We start from the raw sequence: 22,471 nt of genomic DNA on the forward strand, positions 1-22,471 counted from the left end.
TCCGTGTTGGAACCTGTGTAAAAATGCAAACGTGTATGTTAATCTCGTTTTATGTTCTTTGTCCAACAAGCTCAGCAAGTTTTGATTTCATAGCGGTACACCCATTTTGTGTGTGTGTGCGTGTGTGTGTGTGTGTGTGTGTGTGCAAGAGAGAATCCTGGTTTAGACGGAGTGGAGAGAACAGCAGCTGATGGTATGCAAAATAAGCAGGGAGACAAATGAGGCAAAATTGGTCAGGTACAAAGGGGGGAAAAACCGCAGGCTGCTGTGGAATGCAAAGTCAGCACACACATCTTTCTCTTAAACAGCTACGCCTTGCTTTGTGAAAGCCAGCATTTCTTTTCCTGCAGCTGTAGGTTACTTTGAAATAGCCCCGTCTTACTCAGTAAGTCACTCTTTTTATGATGATTACCATAAAAAGACCGAGTCTCAGTTATTTTGGAAATCATGGGTAACACTGGCTGAATCCCAGAAGAGTTGTAATTCCTATTCCTTTTCCAGCTTGAGCTGCATGGTGTTTTCCTTCAAGTGCCAGTTTTGTGCACCTCCAGAGTACAAGCCTCAACACGTTCAGTCGAGCTGCCAGGCTTTCAGGTGCAGGACTGAACTAAAGATGTCTCATATAATGTACCATAGACCAGGGATATCAAACTCCTTTTACATCACAGGACACATACAGCCCACTTCAGATAAATGAAATTCCTATTTCTGTCAATGTAAAGAAGTGTGACTACACATTTAATCCCTGCATAAGAATATATGTTAGCAAAAGAAAAAAAAAAAAGTGTGATTTCAACAATTATCTGTCAGCCACATCATTGGGTTTAGTTGCTTATTAACGCAAACATCAGCTGACATGGCAGCATCACATGACACAGGAGGGTTGTTAAACATCTTTGAGCTGATGGGAAAGCAACAGTAACTCTACAGACACTCGTTACAACAAGGGCATGCAGAGGACCACACTGGTTACTATTCCTGTCAGCTAACAATAAAAAACTGAGGTTACAGTTTACATGGAAAAACGGATGATAGGATCAGAATCTGCTCTAAACAACATAAAACTATGGATCTATCCTGGCTTGCATCTATGGTTCAGGCTGATGGTGCTCTAATGGTCTGACGGATATTTTTGGCACTCTTTGTAGCAACTGATCCCTGTTTAAACGCTACAACCTATTTGATTATTGCTGCTGACCAGAGTGTACACATCTACTGATGACTGCTTCCAACAGGATAATGTACCATGAAGGTGTTGATGAGTTCACTGTACTGAGATGCACCTTTGGGATGTGGTGACTGTGCATCCAGTAAATCAAAAAGGGGGACCAGTTAAGTACTGGTGAGATGTACCTTACGTGTCCAATGAGCAGGTGTTAATCGTGAAGATATTTTAAAATGTTTGACATGTCACAGTTCATAAAAAATAGTAACAGTTGCTGATTTCCATTTAGTTTCATAGTCCAAGTGTTAAAAGTCAGCTGTTTCACATCTAGCAAACCCGCAGGAATCAAACTCGTTGAAAGTCACGGGTTAATCTGCTGTTGTGGTTTTAATCTGCCCCACATTCAGATGGATGGGAGGTGCTGCAGCACCGCGGTGCCTGTTTGGACCCTGGTACTTCTGAGCCTCAGCTCTGATGGCTGACCTGAATTAGTGCTGTGAAGTCAGCCGTAGAAATGACTCAGTGGCACTCCAGGCGAGTGGAGGAGTGAAGCAGGATAGAGATCACACATTACAGCAGGTGTGAAAAGAAAACCGAGTGGGATGTTTACTGAGTGAACATGCAAAGGGTCAGAGGTCAATTGTGCAGAATTATATAACTTTTAGAAGTGGCACTAAAATGATTTTTATGTATTTATTTTTTGTACAGAATTTAGACAACCATGAGTGATGGGAAGATAATTCATTGTACTGGTATTTAGTCATAAAAGTATACTAAAGGAGAGATGTGACGAACAGCACGTGGGAGGTTTTGTACCTGCATTAGCACACATTCCACCCAGCGGCTATGGAGCTGTAGTTACTTGCAGACTTTTATAATACTTTCTGCCTCTCTATAAACCAATCAGTTGATGTGGGCTACAGGCTATTATAAAAAATAACCTCACCAGTCAACAGTTACACACTGCTCTGAGTCTATGGTTTACCAGGGAGGTGAAAATATCTGAGTGCAGCAGTCCAAAACCCCAGCTCAAATTACTGTTGTTACATCAAACATCTCCTTTGGTCACGATAATAATAACCACAGCTCTGAGGAGGGGGAAAAAAAAGGCCCATGACGCTCAAGAGTGCATGGAAACAGAGGGGCACCGAGCCCTGAAACTTCAGAAAAAAAACCTCATAGCTCAAGGCTGACCATTTTAATCTCCCCCTTCATTCATCAGATCCCCCACTATGTGGAGCTGCTGCCAGGGACCCTCATCTCTCTCTCAAAAACACAAACAGTACCACAGACCCTGGGAGGCGGCCAGACCTGCAATGAAGGAGGGTCACCGAAGGGTCAAAGCAGATGCAGCCATGTTACATGCAAATGAATGTAAAAGCGCAATCACGACACAGTTGCAGGTAGTAGCAGCTCAAGAAAAGGGGGGATTAATCCTGAAATCTGACAATCTACACATTTAAATCTCAGATTTTCCAAAAAAAGAGACTTTAATATATGTCTTTTCTTCTTTTAATAAAAGAAACTGACAATACAAAAAAAGTGTTGATCACAATAAACAAAATTAATTCTTTGAATAGCTCTCTTTAACTTGTAATACAAGTCTTTTTCAATACACTTTCCAGCCTAAACAAATGAAATTTAACAGGCACACAGTTACAGTATATAGTAACATGTTAAGCTTTAAGACAACAAGACAAAAAAAAGTCTTCTGGAGGAACAAAAGAACACATAAATAAGACATTCGGCTCTGATAGCTCCACATCGAATCACTCCAAGTACCGAAAGTAATTCCATGCCGGCAAATCTAAAACAACAACAACAAAAAAGATTTTTCCCTCACGGTTCCCTAGCAACCCAGTCTATGTAGTAGGTCATGTCCTATTCTGGTAGTAGTTTGTAGTTGTACTATCTGCATATTTTCACATTTTTCTGGGAACTCTTAAGAGCCAAACTATGTCTGAAGAACAGAAATGCTCTAAGGCAAAAAAAAATCTTAATTACACGCATGTCCAGAAAACTCTAGAAGTCTCATTATTTTATTCTAATAGCAAAAATTATTGGGGGATTTTAAAAAAATTTTTTCATGAGCCCCCTTTTATTTTATCCACTACTTTCTATCAATCTGACGGCATCTGCACATGTCTGGTCACTTTTCTGTAAAACTCTGTAATAGTCATCTATCTCACTAGGTCTGAAAGATTATTATGATAGATCCTTAGTGGGAAAGTGTCTCCTGCATCTTTGTGATTTTATCAGCTCAGTAGAGACTATCCCACAAAGAAATAGCATGTACATAATGACCCTGTACCTAACGCCGTTTCTAATGCAATTGAATGAATTTCACCATTTCCCAATGTGTGTGGACAGGCACAGACACAAATCACCATCACTCTGGTAGGTTTTGCCTGAATGAAGCTGTGAGGAACATTAAGGTTTGCCCTAAGTTTGAATGCCATCGTTATTTATCTATCCATGTCTAAAAGGGACTTTAGACCTTACAGAGCTCTGACCAAGAGATTTATCTAGAGTGTGAAGGGAGAATTCACAGCAGGTGGGTGTCACCTGTCCTGCCTGCTGGATGCTCTACCCAGACACCACCCCTCACCAAAACCAACATTTCCTGTAGTGAGAATGCATCCGTCCCTGCTGTGTGTGACTAGATGCTGTCCAGAGTTTGTGTGTAAAAAGACCAATCCAGAAATGTCACCAGTTTATGGGTTAAACCTTGTTTTGTTTTTACATTTTAATCACAAATTGTCTTAGTAGATCCAGTCCTGAGTAGGGAGGAACTCAAGAGAAGCTTTTCAAACGGTGGCGGTGGGCGGAGCTTGCTGAGGGTTGCTGGTGCCAGTGGGAGTGGCTTGTCTGGGAAGTGTGTACATGGCACCGAGGAACTGATCTGCGATGCGGCCGGCCTCTCGAAGACCACTGAGAAGTGCCCCGTGAACTGTAGCAGGATAGTTTCTGATGGTGTGCTCACCAGCGAAGAAGAGACGAGGGACAGGCTGCAAAAGAAAAAAAACGCTTTGAGATAAGCTTTAAAATGTTCCAGCGTAAGAGTCAGTGAAAGAAGACAGGATTGGGAGGGTGGGGGTGGTAGTAAATTGTTGTGGCTCATCAGTCAACACATACATGCGACTTGTTCACATCAAATCAGCACGCCAACATCAAAACAGCCCAAAAACATCTGTGCTGGGAATAAACCGCTCCGCTTTGGTTTGGTTGAATATTGTGGGCAACTTTTCCTCATTACTTTCTCGCTCTCACTCACACACACACACACACACACTCCTGAATAATAAGCAGCCTTCTGCTGAGCACTTACCTGGGAGGCTCCTGGTATCGCTGGGCCAGGCGTGATGGGCTGCGCCATCAGGTCATAGTCATTGCCTGAAGAACCTGCTGCTACATACGAGTAGGATCCTCTCGCCCAGGGGTCGGCACGCCAGCGGGTGACCACAGTTTCCTTCGGCTGCCATGACAACACACAACAAAAACAGCACACGCTTTGTAAGAATTTTCCATGATGATATTAGAGGGACCTGTAAACAGCTGGATGGTGCACAGCTCCAACGCTGGCATGCATGCATGTGATTTTATCCCATTTGAAACCATAAGCAAATGATTTATAATGAAGGGTGGTTTGGATGCGACTCCCCCCCCATTGCGGGTGCTTTCACATATGCTCGCTGTGTTAAGTTTTGCTGGTTATGGGGGTCAATTCAGGAATGAATTTGACATTCCACTTAAAGTATTGGAAAACTGAGAAAACCCAAATGTTTGAGCTTGAAAATAGTCCCAACCACTACTTCACTGGAGGCTTCAAACATAATATTAAGATGTGTCTGATCAAAACTGGGGGACAGAACACAAGACGACACACAAAAGGCTCTACCTGTGGCACAGCGCTACTTCCAAATATTCCTTTAAGGATGGCCAGGCAACGTCCGACTATAACGTCATCACTGATGTTCTCCATAATGCCAGCAGCCTCGCCAGCCATCAGAGCGAGCAGGATCGGGGCTAAAAGAAAGAGTCACAATTCGTTATTTAGACCAAAATATGGTTGGGGTTTTTTGGTTTGTTTTTAAAGAAACAATTTACTCATATGAACAGCTCTTAAGTAAAAGTAAAAGTAAAAGCCCTTAAGAAAGTACTGAAGCAGTAATAGCATCAACGGCTAGAAATATGTGATGTGTACACCACCTTTGTAGAGGTTCCAGAAAAGGAATAGTTCGCCCCGACTTGCAGTGGTGGAGCCGACGTGACCGAACAGGTTAACGCTCGGATCCCAGAACACGCGGTCAAAACACAGCACCACCTTCAGAAACAGGGAGGGTCATAAATTAAGAATAGTCACCTAACAATCAGGCAGCTTATTTAAGACAAAACTCAATCATTTGTGAAGTACATCTAATGCTCAGCACATTGACAGCTCAAAATAGGTAGGGCCATGTGAATGGTAGAGCTCCTCCTGCTGGAGTAACTGCGCTAGTAGCAGCTCAGATTGCATAATAATGCAGTACTCTCCTCTGTGATGCAGCAGAATTAGAAAATAAAGTACTCTGCTGCGGATGATGCACGACAACAGAGGGAGTAGAGGAGCTGGTGGGGGTCAGGAGTGACGCAGAATGAGCACTCTGATCGGATTACTAACACGGGGCAAAAAGCATCTTTCGTGTGCACGCCATCCAGCTTTGTTCCACCTACACATACACGGCTCTCCTCTAGTCACCACTCATCATCCTCCAAACTAACAAGAGGAATAGAACAACAATAGCATAGACATATATAGAGAAAATTGGAATCCTAGACTGATTTATGAAATAAAAAAAATAAAAAAAATACACAAAAGAGATCAGCTCAATACAGCAGAAGTGCAAGCTTAGCAATTTGAGCGCAGAATAGCAAACCCCTCGGGACTACAATCAATAAATCCTGAATAATGATTTTGCTTTAAATGCAATATCCCTCCAGCAGCTGAAGGTCAGGTTCTCAGCATAATTATGCTGCAGCAAAAACAGAGGGTCATCTCCCTGAGAAACCAGCTCCTCAGTCCTGCTGAAAACACGCTACATGATTTAAAATAGCTTGAGCGCTGAAGCTGAACATGACAACATGTGTTAGGAGTCAGGCAAAAGTTGGGCACATCACTTGCATGTGTTACCCCGCTGTGAATGAGTTTAAAATTAAAATCTTTGGACTCCAGCATAAAAATCCGACTCTGTTTTTATGAGTAGAACCTCAACAATGCAGAGTTTATCCTTTTCACTTTAACAAATGCTTATCCATATATGTAAATCCAACCTTGTTGAGGTTGCCGAAACCCATCCTCTGTATAGCTGATGTCTTCCACTCTGGCAGTGGGGGAACAAATTGGACTGCAGGGGGCTGCTGCTTCAGCACCCCGAGGGGTAGCGTGCACAGCACAGCGTCACACTTGTAGATGAATGTCTGAGTCGTGGAGCGAGTGTTCACAGCTATAACCTCACAGCCTGCAGAATCAACAAGAGTGCTCCTTAAACATTCTGCATTTATATGAACTGCAATACTGAGTTTCTTCAGCTCCACTTTTGCCAAATGACAGAAGACACATACCAGATGCTGTATATCGGACCTGCCGCACCGCTGTGTTTAGTTTGATGTCCAGGCCCTCAGCCAAGGCCACAGGAACACACGAGTAACCATTTCTTACTGTTAAGTGGCTGCCAGTGAACTCAAAATCATCATCCTGTGGAAACATTAATTTAACATTTTATCTCAGCACCATAATAAACTTCCCCAAAAGTATTTCAAAGCAACAATAGCTTATTGAGCATATGAAAAAGCGAAGAACCTCGAATGTCTTCATTAAAACCAACCGCAGTTTTGCATTGCACAGTTAAGTCTTTTCAAAATGTGTTCGTGTACATACCTGATCCCAGTGCTTGAGAGAAAGGGTGGAGAGGGGTGTAGCGTTGGCAAACTCCAAGTTGGCAAAGTGCCAGTCTAGGATCTGCCGATCCCTGGATGACAGGTAAACATCACTGTGGGGAAGAAGGGGAAGGCAACGAGAAGTGAGGTACACTGACAGCTCACGCTAAGTCAACTCAGGCTGCTCTTTCAAATGAAATTCTGAAAGAGTTGGGATGCTGTGTAAAAAAACAACTAAACACACAAAAATACAACTAAAAACACAAACCCGTGATCTGATAAACTGATAACAGCTAGAGCCCTTTCTACCACTGTGTCCATCGATTTTTGGTCTTGTCCCATGCGTGCAGAGATTTCCTCAGATTCTCAGAAACGTTTGATGTAGTGCAGATGATCATTTCACAACTTACATTGAGGAATACTATTCCGATTCCGCTCCACAATTTGCAAGTTTTGGAAACTGCTGAACCTCGTGGTGCTCATTTTTACTTCTCTAACTCTGCCTCTTTAAAAAGCTCTTTTTATACCCAGTCATGTTACTGACCCGTCGCCAGGTAACCCAATTCGTTTTCTTTTTAGTAACACTTAATTTTCCCGCCTTTTGTTGCCCTTTCTCTTATAAATACTACTTCATAAAATGCAAATCAGTGTAATCACTTTTTATTTATGTCTTGGAAAGCATGCCATAATTTCTCATGACTGGGTTTGTATTTTAAAAATATTTTTTAAAAAACACAGTCAGTGTTGTTTATTTAACCAACAAATTTCACTCAATCCATATTTAGCAAATGATGCTTCAACATAATCAGTCCAGTATTTTTACCTGTGAAAGCCCCTGAAGATTTACATCAGTAATGACATCGCAGGTTAGTGTTGCAAACCCAACTGTGACTTTCATTAAAGGACCAAAAAACAATTGCTTAATAATAAATCACCACTGTAAACCTGGAAACAGGATTTACTTTGCCACTAAACACCAAAGTGGTACAAAGTACAGCCAACTCTGGGTATTTGTTCTAGCTCAGAACTCCAATGTAAAAACAACATCTCAGTGAAAAAGTAAGATTTCTTTAGAATCGTTTTTATTTAATTTTTATTGCAATAAAAAAACCCAAAAACCCAAATCCTGTTGGGGTTCTTTGGGATGGAGGGTGGGTCTTACCTGGGTGGATTTGCTTCCAGCTCTTGGAGTTTCTCTTCAAGTTTGACCTGCATCTCCACCAACTCATCATACTCCTACAAACAAACAGCACAGTCATGTAATGTAGAATTCATTCAGTGTACATACAGCCTAGACATTTAGCAGTGTCACAAGGGATCACAATCACAGTGTAGGAAACTTCTTATGCTTCCAGATACTGGGAATATTATCACAAATACATGATTTTTAAAAGTGTTTTTATAGTCTGGCCTCGATCACTTTCTTAATAAATTTTTACTTCAGCTTGTATTTAGTATGCACTTCAGGACCCAATATTAGCAATACACCAGTACTTATGTCAAACAACAGACTTTTGGAGATTGAGTTTCACATGCACGTACACGGTACACACCCTGAGGGTTTCAGGTCATGCAGAAAGGACACGCAGCTTTAACAGAAAGAGCTGACTTAACCTGTTCAGTTCACCACAAGAGAAAAAACTAGGACAGTGCAAAGTCTGGTAATACCACGTAGCAGTCGAAGCTCCAGGCAAAGCTACATTAAGTCTTAAGGATCCCTCGCCTCTAAACTAGCTGACCTGAGGAAACACAAAAAGTGGCAAGACTACCACAAAATCTCTCAACAAAAAGAATTTCACTGGCTTTAAAATCTTGTTCTACAGTGCAGTCATAAAAGAATATAATGTGCATAAACACACACACACACACACACACACACACACACACACACACACACACACACACACACACACACACACACACACACACACTCTTAAAAGCCAAGTCTGTCTTGCTCAAAGTGTATGTATACACATGTGCAGACAGAAAGACTGTAAGACAGTGATTCAAACCCTTGAAGTGGTCTCTCAGACAGCGGATGGGTCGCAGACAAATCCAGTTCAGATACCAGCTGTGTTTAAACTAAATCTTCCCCTTTAAATACACACACAGCAGTAGTGGAGGTGATTTATCCTCACCAAAAATAAAACAGCGGCACTCACTCTAATATTACGTCCAACTGAGGCATTAAACCACTTAAACACAGCCTGTCTGGTTTACTTAGACAGCACAGCATTAAAATTCTGTCAGGCACCCACCCTGAACTAGTGGTCCATAAAATATCCCCTTCAGATGCTAGTACTTCTTTAGCACTATAATACTCTTAAAATCACTTGTTAAATATTGAAAGTTCTTTCCTACACACTGTGGTGGGTCAACTTCCCGGCCAATGAATGAACCTTATAATAAACCTAGAATGTCTAATACTGCCTCATAGTAGCTCAACCTACAGCAAATAAAAACAAAACACAGACACTATGTGACACTAACAAAAGTGTAGGAAAGTGTAAGGAGTTGTAGCTATAATGCTCTTCTATGACACTGATTAGTGACTTTTTGATCATATCCAACCATCCATCCTCTTCCCCTTATCCCATGTGAAATACATTTGCTTTTAATCTGAAATAGTGTTAGACTGGTGATCTGTCCAGTGTCTATTTTCCATTTTTCAAAAAAAAACATCGAACTTACTTTGCAGAGTGCGGTGAGGTCTCTGTGCTTGCTCTTCACCAGGAATTCAGCTGTGATATCTCTGGGGGGTTTTACTTCACTTGCTTCTTTATACTGCTGATGGAGCTCCTTAACACGTTCCTTAGTGGATACCATCTGAAAGGTGGAGAAAAGAGTTGAGGTAGGTAAGCAGAGCGAGGGGAAGAAAGTGGCAGCTAAGGAAATTCATAAAGTAATTTATGCTCACCTTATTAAGAAGATCCCTGAGCTCTTCCTGAGTCTTTACAATCTTCTTCCAGTGTTCTATCTGCTCATCTTTTACATGCTTCTCCTGCAGCCTACACACATACAGACACATGATTAGAGGTGTATTCAAGTACCTATAAGCATCTTTGATACTGATACCAGATTCTTTTGTCTGTGAGCTCCTGTAGTGTTCCCCCATACTCACTGTATGACCACCTCCAAAGCCTGACCCAGAGACACTGGTTTGTTATTGAGGAAGTTAAAGTCCAGCTGGTGGCTGAGGTAAGAGGTGGCCTCCAGCAGTCGGTTGAACTCTTGCTCCACCATCTCATCTTTTTCTTTTGGTACCTGGACACCCAAGCAATCGCATGAGAAGGAGAATTTCTCATTGGTGGCATGTAAAAGACAGCATAATAAAACTACAGGCACACAAGACATGGCACTAGTCAAATAAACAAAACTACACTTAACTCTTTTGATGTTTAGGGATAATGGAATCAATACTGACAAAAACACTTTGATTCACTAATAAAAGTTAGTCATGTCTCCTTAAAAAATACTTAGAAATATTACAGTATTTGATGCCTTGATAAACATGCAGAAAGAGATTTATGACATGTTTCAAAATCACAGAACACAGACAATGCAAGAAAAGAGTTAGCTCTATGGCTAAGCATTAGTAGAACACATTATGCATTATGATTGGGGTGAAACACATGAGGATGCTGTACATTTATCAAAGAATGGAGCTTTCTTTATTTGATTTGATTAATGCATTGAATATTTTTCACAGCCAGCCTCGTCTACTGCAATTTAGCAGAAATATAGCCAATGATATAACTAGATTTTTTGCATAGCATTGCTATTAAAATGAGCTAAAATATTGTGTTTGTAATGTGCTTTTTGCTTTTACCAAAATGACTTTTTCACAAATTGAAACCAGAAACATTTAAAATGATTTCTTATCAACTCACTACTTAAAAAAAGCTAAATATAGTGCTTTGTCATTTCTTCCAAACACAAAAGTTAATGACAGTTTGGGTATTTACTGTTCTCTTTAACTACTACAGGGATTTAAAAAGGTTACATGATGTGAAGTTCAAATGGATGAGCAGCAATATTTAGTTCTAAAACTGGTTAAAAATGAAGTAAGAGAAATAGTATGCAAATAAACAGATACATACACTTGTGCACCGTTCACCCTTTAGTAGTTCACCAAAAAGATGAACATGGCAGGGGTTGAAAAGACAAAAGGGAAGAGGGGAAGAGAGAGACAACATATTAAGTAAACATTTTCAAAGTCAAACAGTTTTGCACAAAAGTAAATCATGTACATTTAATTTGCCTTTTCCTGCAGGGGGGGAGATTAGTTACACGTGATGTGGCTGCTTCAAAAGATTTCAAAATAGAGCCTTGAAAAGGATCCTAAACATCCTACTAATGTTGCTGCAGTTTAATGGGCAGAACACAAACTAAAGGGGGAAAAAACAATTTAATGACATTAGGCTATATCCGTTTCTGGGCTGTTCAGTTCCTAGAGGAACTAGAGCTGTTGTTGATCAGACGCAACAGTATGTAGTTAAGAACTCTACCACCATGTTTCGGTGAATCTTTGAAAGCCATAAAAAGGACAAGTACCAGCTAGGAACGCAAACACAGCACTTTAATGCCAAGAGTTCACCTTTTCTGCAAGCGTCAAAAAAAGAAAAAAAAGAAAAGAAAATCCTAACAGAATGTTCTGGTTTACACATCTGTACATGTTAAAAGCAGACTCTGTGGCGCTTCCGACATTTATGCATGAATGTGTCTAAAAGCATGGCCATACCCTCGTTTAAGTTACAAGTGCAAACACACAATCAATTTCAACAAACTCAGAAACCACTGACTTGTTGTTGGACCTATAAAAAGACTCATTCAAACACTCAGAGTGACAGAAAAACCATGTGAACCACCAGACCTATCCACAATCAGGAACAGAAATCAAATAAATAAACCAGCATGGAGGTGGGTTTTAAGCAGTGGTTATCAAACTGTGGGGGATGATGGGGAACAGCCAGGTGAGAAAAAACCCCATAATAAATTGACACTGTGATGTATGGTGAAGCTACTTTGTGATTTGAACCCTTTTGTTAGTAACTGATAAAAATTTATGGGGCATGAGCTTCCCACGTGTTTGTTTTCACGAGACACATTTGCCAACTTTAACCACATTTCCACATCAATTACTAAATGATTAAAGCTGCAAACGATTACAAAATCATCTCTTAGAGTTAGGTAACCCAACAGAAATCATGTGAAATGACCCCAAGAAAGGCGTTCATTGAAAACATCTTCACAAGACAGCTGAGCTGAAGCAGAAAACACAGACTTTAACATGTCTACTGAACATTGTGCGGGTCTGGTCTGGAGCTAGGGCAAACATAAGTTGTGCATGGAGGTTATATGCGTTATTAAATCAAATGGTTCACATAGTTCTGTTACCATCACTGGGAATGTTTAATGGGTGTGTCAGTATGAACAGCAGTATGGTTGAAGCAAGCAGACATTTTTCACACATCAGCATGCATGCCTCTATTGCTGTTAGCCTATTGCCACATTGTGGTTTTGTAACAAAATTTGGATTTTTACAAAAAAAAACAAAACAAACACACACAAAAAGTTTGTTATTAAAATTAAATCAAATATATATTTACAAATATCTTAGGAGCCCTACTGAGTTTTGCTGCAACAGGATAATAGACAAGAGGCACCTCAGTATTATTAAAATCATTCATTGTACTTACAGCCTGTCCATTGGCTTCATATAGTGGACACTTCTGTTTGATCTTGGCTAGCTCCATGTTAACCTGCTTACTGACAACTGCCATAGGATTTCCTCCTGAACAAGTGCACACACGGACCCAAAATACAATGACATTACACAGGCTGTTATCACCCTCTACAGGTTAATCAAAGTAAAACTAAACCAATATAAAACTATAATTAAAAAATAGCTCTCTTAACACTGTGACCTCAGATCATGTGACACTAAAAATTATTTGCATCTTGAACACATGACGCTTCTGAGTTTTGGAGTATTAAGAATTGTATACTAAAATATATGCACCTCTACAGCACACAGACGCTAAAAACTTACTAAATGCTAAAGATGATTAACTTCAGCATCTCAACAAAAAGAATCTGATTCTTACCCAGCCCTGTCACTACCATGGCTCCAAGATCTGCAACATAGTTGCCCTTCCTGAATGTGGCCACTCTGCCTCCAACACGGTCCTGCATGGAAAGATTAACATTTCAAAAAGCAATTTAAAAGTATACATGAATAGAATTTAGAGGCTTATTATAGTGAGCATTTTACAATTTCAAATGACTTTTACCAACATCTGATTAACAGAAATACTGTTAGTAATGTACCCTGGCTTCCAGCACAGTAACATCCATCCCAAAGCTCTGCAGCTGCCGGGCTGCGGCCAGGCCAGACACACCTCCACCAATGACTATAACCTTCCCAGTCTTCTTTGCTGCAGGACAAGGCAGTATTTTGTTTTTCAACTCAAAGTCATGTAGAAAACATAAAATGTACCAAAATTAGGTTAATTGCTAGTGCTATTTCAGCAGTAGAATAACTGGATGAACTTACTGGGTAAAGGCTTGACCCTCTTGTAAATACCAAAGTTAATGAGACCATGCCTTTCCAAGTAGCTGTGTATCCTGTGGACCAACACAGCATCACCTACAAAGAGAACAAAAGGACATCAAATTTCTCTTTCTGTATGAGGACAAAAATAAAAATAATGGGGAAAAAAATGTTTTATTTAAATTCCTCACTGTTATATGGAGCTTCAAGCTGCTGCGCTGTGGCCTCAAAGGTCAGCTGTATTTTAGGGTTGTCTAGCCACAGTTGGAGCTGGATGAGATCAACATGAATTACAGTACTGCCCTTTATCTAGAAACTCAAATTAATACATTTATATGAATACATACCGTGCGGTTGCGAATGTACAGAAAGACCTTCTGAGTCTGTTGGGGACCGCTGATGATGTCAGGGAAGCAGGCTGCTTCCTGGGATGTCATACGGTCATGAGGAAGACGGCTCTGGAAAGCAGCACCTTCCAGACCTAAAAATAAACACGCATATTTCTGTTCTGTTGAAATGAAGTCTAAGATCAGTTTAACACGCCACTGAGTTAAGAATTGCAACCAATTAGCAGGTAAATGATTATACACAATGTTCAATAAGAACATGTCTTCTTTTACTGCTCTAACATGCAAGTGTTTCACACACCAGACGGTTCATCTGGTTCACTGTCATTCTCTTCCTCCACTGGTGGGGGTGGAGGAGGGATGACCTGCTTCCTTTCTTTCTCTGCTTTGGCATTCCTCTCCTCCTCTGAGTAGTATTCATCCTCCGAAAGATTAGCCAGGCTTTCGTCCATCTCGCGGTACTCCACCTGCAACAGTAGGCACAATAAAAGCATCATTAAAACCGGCATTCATGTAAACTGTTCATTTACTCCCACTTCTCTTAGAAGTGCTGAAACATTTCTCAGGCATAACCAACAACTGCCAGAAATATCACACTGTAAACACTGGGAAACAACTGCCACTTCTAACTTTTCACGGAGGTGCAGACGCAGAAGAATACCTGTGTCTTGGGATAATGAACACTCCTCGGATAATGAACGCTCCTGAAGCACAGAATATAATCAATTCTCATGATGCCACAATAAACTTATTTCCTTTCCTTTCCTCGTGAGCATCTATAAACCTAAAATATTTACTTTTGCTCGCTTGCGTCGACTCGTCCTACGGACTTCAGCAGAGTCCTGATCTGCCCCTCCGGGGCCTGACTGGTGTGACAAAGAGGCTCCTCCATGTTCCCCACTAGGGGAAGACCTGTCCTTTTTCTTTGAATCCATAGCTCCAGCCACTGAGGCTGCAGATCCCGTCTGGATGTCAGAACCCGGGGCCCTATCACCTCCTGCTGCAGAAGACGAAGAAGAGGAGGAGGAACCCGCATCTGATTTCTTGCTAGACAGCATTATGGAGGATGTTGGAGGCCTCTCCTAAACAAAAAAGGGAACAGGAATGAGATGTACTCCTTAATGATGATGCTTACAACAACAAAAAGTGAAATGGTTGAACTTTAGATGTTCGCAACACTGTAACCAATAATAATAATAATAAAATAATATTGGATGAACATGATGATGTGGTTTTGAGCACTGGGTAAATAACTGTGTGCACACATTACTGCACTTTAAGGTACCAAATATACGAAAATTAAAGATTTACTTTACAGCAACATATAAAAAGTACAAAATCCATAGGGATAAGAAACAATGCAGAAGGGCCTGCAAGCCTTTGCACTGTCAGTCCAAAAGCCCTTGTAAGTGTAATTCTCAGTAATTGAAGGTTTGGTTAACAATTATTTTTCATCATAAACATTTGAACATCCTCCTGCATTTGAAGCAAGAACTGCAAAATACTGCCTGGTGTTTGAAAATACATCACCCCAAAATAAAGACATTAATTCATTTTTTTTTTTTAATCTCTATAACTGGATGATTTAAACAATGTTGCGTGTGCATGGATGTCATGACTTTATGAAATGAGGGCACCAAGGTACAGTAACCTTGTCTTGTTTTACCCATTTCTCCGTGCACCTGGTAATATCCATTCAAACACTAAGAAATAAAGACAGAACCAGAAATATGGTTACGAACAGGACTGTTTGATATCGGCCTTTTATGTAATTTTGAATGGATTTTAACTTAGCTAAATTACTTCGTAAAATACTGAGACCCTGCGTGGGACGAAAGTCTTTCACAATGTCTGTCGATCAAGTCGAGATATCTCCTGAAGAAAACAGGAAACGGCTTGCCGTTTGCCCGTCTGTATCCTACTTTCTGATTAAATATGCCCAATCCCGTTAGTCAGGAACCGTCTTTCTCTGACTTGTTTCAGCTAGCAAGCTAACGACAAAACTAGCTTAGCAATCATTTGCTAACAGCAGGTTTTCTTCTGTTCAGAGCCTTAAATGCACCATATGAATTTCATATCGTAACCATTTAACGCTACTGCTAAACACGCAATGTACTGCAGCCATATAGATTTCACTGACTTTAATATATTCCATTCTGATTTCTCATTGGCGACCATGCTAGGTTAGCCAATGCTAACAATAAGCTCCGGCTAGCACCAATGGTAGCATAAGAGCACGTACGCCGTTTTTTTGTTTGAAAATTGATGCGCATTGATACACTGATCGCGAAATCGTTTACAAACGTTCTCACACTACTCTGCACTACACTGCTACTGTTTTAAGGCAACCGGAAATTATAAAATACTGAAAATATTAATAATACCTCTCAATCCCCCAGAAGATGTCAACACAAAGACTCCACACTATTAGACCTTGCACAATGAACTTCTCTGTGATTGGTGAGTGGAAAACGTTACGCAATTGCCGCCCTGTGTAGTTAATGGTTGAGATAACTGCCAATCTAAAACAATGCCGAGCCTTTGAATAGCTCCTACTGTTACTGCCATTACTCAAGGGCGCTTTTCGTGGTTAAATGGCTCATAACTACTGCAATGGATGAAATATTGTTTACCTTTAGATATGAACACTTTGTTGGTGCTCTGGAACAGCTTCTGAATACAGCACGGAAAGAGCGTTTTAAAGAAAAAAAAATCATTTATTACTAAATTACAGCATATGTTATACTGAGCCAAAATTACGAGTCAGTTTATCAAATTTTTAATTAAGTTAGCCTTGTAAAGCCTGAACCAAAAAATATTTGTTGAATAAAAGTAAATTAATATCAGTTTGCCGACTTCGGTTTTAATTTGCATAATTTTTGCTACTTCCGGCATTTTTTTGTGGAGTTTATTCAGCAGGGGGAAAAAAAACACAAATCTCAAATTTGATACCCTTGGACTTCCAAATTTGCATAGGCCTAGTTGACATAGTTCAACCCAGTATTACGGCTTTTTATTTATTTATTAGTGGCCGAAACAAGCCTCCATGTTCCGCGTTTCCGTCCTACTTTCTGTCCGCAAAACCCCGACCCTGCAAACAACTGACGTCATCCCAAGAAAAGAAAAGAGCAGGTGTGGCACAGTAGGCGGGGTAAGCAGGTAAAGGTGTTCCGCTCTGTCGGGTTCACGGCTCAGGGAAGCATATCGATGTTCTGTTTTTGAGGCTTTTGTGTCTTCGTTTTAGAGCTGATTGCACGTAAGTGGCTAAACATATAATACCCAAGTGTTAGGCGTGAATATAATGATAAAGCATTTTGTTTGGGGTAAACTATGTATCTGAACAAACCCATTTAAAAGTGAGCGAAAAATCAGTGGTGTACTTTTAATAATCTGTATACCGCTGGGGTCGGGGTTTTAGATTTCGTGTGTACAGTATTACAAAGGTTTTCGCTGTGTTTTATGTCGAGCCTTGCTACAGTGTTATGTGACGTCAGTTGTCAACACACCTGTATAAATCTTTGGTGAACAAATGAGCTAGTATACTTTTAGTAGGGGGTTCATACATTGCCGTGGATGTGATAGACACATTTGCAATGCTATAAACTGGATCATACGTGTAAACCTATAATGATTCAATCCAACAGAAGCGAGAAAATGGTGAAACAAGAGTCAGAGTCAGCCAACCGGCCAGACAACACCGCCTTCACCCAGCAAAGGCTTCCGGCATGGCAGCCTATACTTTCTGCTGGAATTGTAATCCCAGGATTTGTCCTCATTGGGCTGGCCTTCATCGGCATTGGAGTCGCTCTCTTTGTCACTTCCAGGAGCATCCAGGTGTTAGAGGTATGACCTCCACACTGAAAGCATATGCCTAGGATGAACAATCAAATGACAACTGCATGCAGCCTATATTTTTTTTAAAATAATTATATTAAACAGGGGCGGATCTAGAAGGGTGGCATGTGCCACCCTAAAATGATCTCTTGCCACCCCAAGTGTCACCCTAGTTTTGCATATGACAGTGTTGTTTATTAAAATAAGATACCATTAACTTTGAGTGCAGTTATGGTTAACAGTGAATATAAATTCTACAAATGAATTTATTGTATAGTGTTAGCCCCCTCCACCATTAACAAATGGTTCAGCCCATAGCAGGACCAGCTTTTTTCTTGTTTTCAGCAGCAAGCCTATGATTGTGCCAGAGCACATTTTGAACAACACCGCTCCATGTTGTGTAGCTTTCTGAATTTTATACGTATTGGGCTATATATTTATTTATTAAACAGGCTATAGAGTACATAGAATCAAAATTCACATGTTTTATGTGGATTTTATGTGAAACTAACATGTTTAATTATGTGAGCTACAGAAAATAATTAAGTTATAGACAATATTTATATGAAAAGCATGTATACTTACTGAATTTGAATCATTTTAACCATATGTCATCACCTGCATATGTGTTTGGGAAAAAAAAAGGCTTTGATTTTGCCACCCCATTTGATTTCTCTGCCACCTTCATGCCACCCTAAGAAAATTTCTCTAGATCCGCCCCTGTTATTAAACAGTCTTTAAACATTAAAACCAGTAACACATGAGGTTAATAATAATGATCATCTCATTAAAAACAAAGAGCTGCTGGGAAAAACTTCAAGTTCCGCTTCCACCTACATTTGGCACCACATACAGTGGGACAAATAGTCCAAGACACTGAACCGGCCCCTAAATCCTAAAGCAACCCAAAACATTATAACACGTGCAGGAGGCCCCAAAATGCCAACCACAACAACCAAATGATACGGGGAGAACATCCTGCTGCCAGACAGAACATAGTACCCTGAGATGTATATGTCTATGCCTTAAAGGGTTTAGAGCTGCTTTGGTAACATTTGGGGGACCTACACATTTATATGGGATCATTCTTATGAACAGTTACTGACCATGCTGTCTGCTTACAGACTTGAATACAAGAATGAAAATAGGTGTTTCTGAGAAGTAAGAATTCATACTTTCATGTTCTTTCCCACACAGTTGGACTACACTGGGGATAGCAACGGATTACCATGTTCTACCTGCGCCCAGTCAACTACAGTAAACTGCAAGTGCTCACTGAACTTCACCCTCGATACTCTGTTTCAGGTTGGGATGGATCCTTATTTTATATAATTTATGCCAGCAAAACTTTACTCCTGCCTCTCAATCCAGTGGGGTTTTTTTGTTTTTTTTTTGTTTTTTTTTAATTTATGTGGGTTTTGCTTTCCTTAATCCAGGGCCCTGTGTTCTTTTATTACGGCTTGTCAAACTACTTCCAAAACTACAGAAGATATGGGGCATCCAAAGACGATAACCAGCTATATGGAGACCTGAGTTACTTTACAGTGAGTTAAGAACACACACTATTTCACAGACACGCACAGACTTGGATGTGTAAAAACGTGCAGTTTCTAAAGCTGTGCTGATTTTACTTTTACAGTTCTGTAATTCATGTAAATCTTACAGATCATGAATTTTTAAAAAAAAAATTGTTTGTATCTCTTGAAGAGCCCCAGTAGTTCCTGTTCCCCCTATGCCTCCGACAGCAGCAGTAAACCAATTGTGCCATGCGGATCAATAGCAAACAGCATGTTCAATGGTTTGTATGGGATCTCTAGTAATTGTGGAGATTAAAGTATCTTCTATAAAAGGAAGTGTTCATTTTTTTTTTCTTTTAAAGACACCTTCACGCTGACTAGGACCGTCAATGGGACAACAAATAACGTGCCCTTGGATGGAAAAGGAATAGCGTGGTGGACAGACTACAACGTCAAATACAGAAATCCAAGCGTTACACCTCTGAAGAATGCCTTCAATGGTAATACCTTTAGTTTAATTTTATCTTAAGTTGTGTTTAATAGAGGGTAATAAAGTGCACATTCCAGGAACTTAACATAGTTTGGTAAATGTTGGCCTACTTTGACTTGCAGGTACTGTGAAACCCATAAATTGGGCCAAGCCTGCTTATGAGTTGGACACATCAGACCCTAGTAACAACGGGTTTGTGAATCAAGATTTCCTGGTGTGGATGAGGAGGGCAGCGCTGCCAAATTTCAGAAAGCTGTATCGACGAATCGATGCAAGCGGGGATTATCAAAACGGTCTCCCAGCTGGAAACTACACGATTGACGTCACCTACAGTATCCTTGTACTCATTACACAATATACGATGATTTAAAGGATGATGCATATTTATAATATATGTATTTATACACATGTATAAATGATGATATGAAACCAATGATATTTAACACTTACAAAATAGCCTGCTGTTTAAAAAAAACAACAATTCCACCGATTTAAAGATTTACGAGGCTCCAGTGGTCGTGTTACAGCCACAGCAGTGTATTCGTAACCTGTTCAACAGGTTGGGTGTGTCTCTGTTCACCAGAGCACTGGCTTGAGCACAATGACTCAGGAGTTCTTTAAGGTGACCAAAAAAACAGGCAAATTTTCTGACATAGGTAAACAAGCTAGGCAAATAGCTTTTGATTGTCGTGTGCCAAGGCAGGACTTATGTAAAGCTCTCCATATCGTCCACTTTAGAAAACAGGGCTGTAAGTTTGAATACTTTCAATATAACATTTAAATATATTTGTTTGTTTGCAATGCAAGTAAGACAGATTTTTATGGAATGAAAAATGAAAAATTTACTTTTTGATATAACTTATGTCTTTTCTGCTTTAGTGTTATTGTTTTCCACAACTGGTATTCATTTGTATCTATTCTCAGTGTATATCCTTAACACTTGTGCCCCAGACTATCCTGTTCGGGCTTTTAATGGGGCGAAGAAGATTGTGTTCAGCAATGTGTCCTGGATGGGTGGAAAGAATGAATTTCTCGGCATTGCCTACCTCGTGATTGGTTCCCTGTGTGTTGTGATGTCCGTAGTTATGCTCATTGTCTATGCTAAATTCAAGTTCCCCAATGAGGAATGAGCATCCTGTCATGGACTTCAGCGGATGTATCGACTCGATCGACGTTTTCAATCATCTTTTCCGTCTTTTTGGCCTTCATTCAATGAGGTGATCAAGGTGCGGTTTAGTCCTCATGTGAAATGCTCAAATTACGTATTTTATCCTGGGTATGAAGATTTATCTCCGGAGGTGCAGACAAAGTCTGTTTTTAACTTTCAAAGGACTTGATGCTGATGTTACTGTATTGATTCCATGCAACTAGTGAGCTAGCATAATTTTTTTTTTTTTTTAAATGTTGGTATATATAGTTGTCCACCGGCACATCTGTAAATTAATCCTTTACTTGTCTAGCCAACAAATAGTCATTGCCAGCAGACCTCTTAAAAACATGCTTTTGTCATCAAAAACTGAGCTGCATTCTCACTTTAACTCAGTAACAATATTAAAGCCATAAATCATTGAAAAGCTGTTTAATCTGTGGGGTGTGTAATAGAAGTTGCAAATGTTGCTGTTACTCAGGGATGCGGTGTATAGGCTAAGCCCCTAATTATATTTTCTCTTAACTTGTTCCAGTTTGAACTGTGTTTACTCTTTGAAACTGATGCTTTACTTTATGTTGGTATTTATTTAAATAAACATGACCAGAACGATTGTGTCCTACTTCTTATTCTGCATATATAATCATACTCAAAAAGCTCAATTTAGTACGTGACATTTTATTTTATTATCAAATGTGTAATATCAAGTGCTGGTGGGTCTGCCTTCTTGATGAAATGCAACATCCAAGAACACTATTATTCATCAATCTTTGGCTATATGTACAATTTTTTTTAAATGTAACTATTTGTACTATTTGAAAAATTCATGCTGAATGTATACAAAGCAGCTCTGATCCATTGGGGCGTTGACAGATGATTTCTAATAATATCCTATAGGGTGTCCGGCAAAGGGAGATTGAAATGTGATCTTCTTTTTGTCTTGTGGGTTTGTGGTTGGGGTCTCTGTAGAAGGGACTTGTTCCGGCTCTTTGTCCTGTTCTTCCAGCAGTTTCTGAAAACTCTTTGGGGCGATACTTCTCACATTGTCCTGCCGGGGTGGGGCCCACTCATGACACTTGATTTAATTGTGATCCCACGGAGTGCAGATAGAGCACATGTCCAGAGGCCCCATTCCCATCATGCCACTATTACTGTCTAACAATGGGATGGAAAGGGTACTTTACTCAAACACACTTTTCATATAGTTAAAAATATGCTAGGCTACTTTCTTTTTCTGCTCCATTTTGAATGCACATACTGTACTTTGTACTCCATAACATTTATTTTAAAGCTTTAGTTATTATTTTACAGAACTTTAGATAAAAATCTCCACACAAAAGGAAAGAAAGTTTAGCTAACTTGTATCTGCAGTTAAAGTAAATAAAGTTAAAATCTATCAACAGGGGCACACATACACACACACACACACACACACACACACACAATTTTAATCACATATATACATAAAAAAATTAAGCAGTCATAATGAAATGAATGCTCAC

The 22,471-nt window shown here is 40.0% G+C and overlaps 2 protein-coding genes across 5 annotated transcripts; one reads left to right on the forward strand and one right to left on the reverse strand.

The window, feature by feature from the left end:
* Nucleotides 1–2,687: 2,687 nt before the first annotated feature.
* On the reverse strand, nt 2,688–16,434 carry kdm1a (lysine (K)-specific demethylase 1a). 4 transcript variants are annotated; one of them, XM_063498747.1, is made up of 22 exons: nt 16,366–16,434; nt 15,648–15,684; nt 14,779–15,063; nt 14,283–14,448; nt 13,982–14,115; nt 13,826–13,904; nt 13,638–13,730; nt 13,412–13,518; nt 13,189–13,270; nt 12,781–12,875; nt 11,182–11,199; nt 10,203–10,345; nt 9,999–10,089; nt 9,773–9,907; nt 8,244–8,317; nt 7,083–7,194; nt 6,767–6,899; nt 6,476–6,663; nt 5,375–5,489; nt 5,064–5,191; nt 4,494–4,640; nt 2,688–4,173 (listed from the first exon to the last, which is right to left on the reverse strand). In XM_063498747.1, the coding sequence occupies exons 2-22, from the start codon at nt 15,675–15,677 to the stop codon at nt 3,973–3,975; spliced, it is 2,556 nt and encodes an 851-aa protein (XP_063354817.1). In that variant the 5' UTR covers nt 15,678–15,684; nt 16,366–16,434; the 3' UTR covers nt 2,688–3,972. The 4 variants fall into 4 exon arrangements, with proteins under 4 accessions (XP_063354817.1, XP_063354816.1, XP_063354818.1 ...); XM_063498746.1 differs by having other exon boundaries at nt 15,633–15,684; nt 16,366–16,414; XM_063498748.1 differs by lacking the exon at nt 15,648–15,684 and having other exon boundaries at nt 16,366–16,420.
* A 1,201-nt stretch (nt 16,435–17,635) lies between these two features.
* Nucleotides 17,636–20,952, forward strand: tmem30b (transmembrane protein 30B). Its single transcript, XM_063499348.1, has 7 exons — nt 17,636–17,824; nt 19,013–19,120; nt 19,252–19,359; nt 19,523–19,613; nt 19,695–19,832; nt 19,945–20,154; nt 20,774–20,952. The coding sequence occupies exons 1-7, from the start codon at nt 17,636–17,638 to the stop codon at nt 20,950–20,952; spliced, it is 1,023 nt and encodes a 340-aa protein (XP_063355418.1).
* Nucleotides 20,953–22,471: the final 1,519 nt, after the last annotated feature.

This window comes from Pelmatolapia mariae, linkage group LG16_19 (genome assembly GCF_036321145.2).
Source record: "Pelmatolapia mariae isolate MD_Pm_ZW linkage group LG16_19, Pm_UMD_F_2, whole genome shotgun sequence".
Classification (NCBI taxonomy): domain Eukaryota; kingdom Metazoa; phylum Chordata; class Actinopteri; order Cichliformes; family Cichlidae; genus Pelmatolapia; species Pelmatolapia mariae.

What these genes read in the sequence shown, in the direction of transcription:
- kdm1a (XM_063498746.1), bottom strand. Translation starts at nt 15,677, where the DNA reads ATGGATATTACCAGGTGCACGGAGAAATGGGTAAAACAAGACAAG. An exon ending in TTACTGTGCTGGAAGCCAGG is followed by an intron (nt 13,271 to 13,411) that starts GTACATTACTAA and finishes CTTTCCATGCAG; the next exon opens with GACCGTGTTGGAGGCAGAGT. An exon ending in TTTCTGGAACCTCTACAAAG is followed by an intron (nt 5,192 to 5,374) that starts GTGGTGTACACA and finishes TCTTTCTTTTAG; the next exon opens with CCCCGATCCTGCTCGCTCTG.
- tmem30b (XM_063499348.1), top strand. Translation starts at nt 17,636, where the DNA reads ATGGTGAAACAAGAGTCAGAGTCAGCCAACCGGCCAGACAACACCGCC. An exon ending in CCCTCGATACTCTGTTTCAG is followed by an intron (nt 19,121 to 19,251) that starts GTTGGGATGGAT and finishes TCCTTAATCCAG; the next exon opens with GGCCCTGTGTTCTTTTATTA. An exon ending in AGCAAACAGCATGTTCAATG is followed by an intron (nt 19,614 to 19,694) that starts GTTTGTATGGGA and finishes TTTCTTTTAAAG; the next exon opens with ACACCTTCACGCTGACTAGG.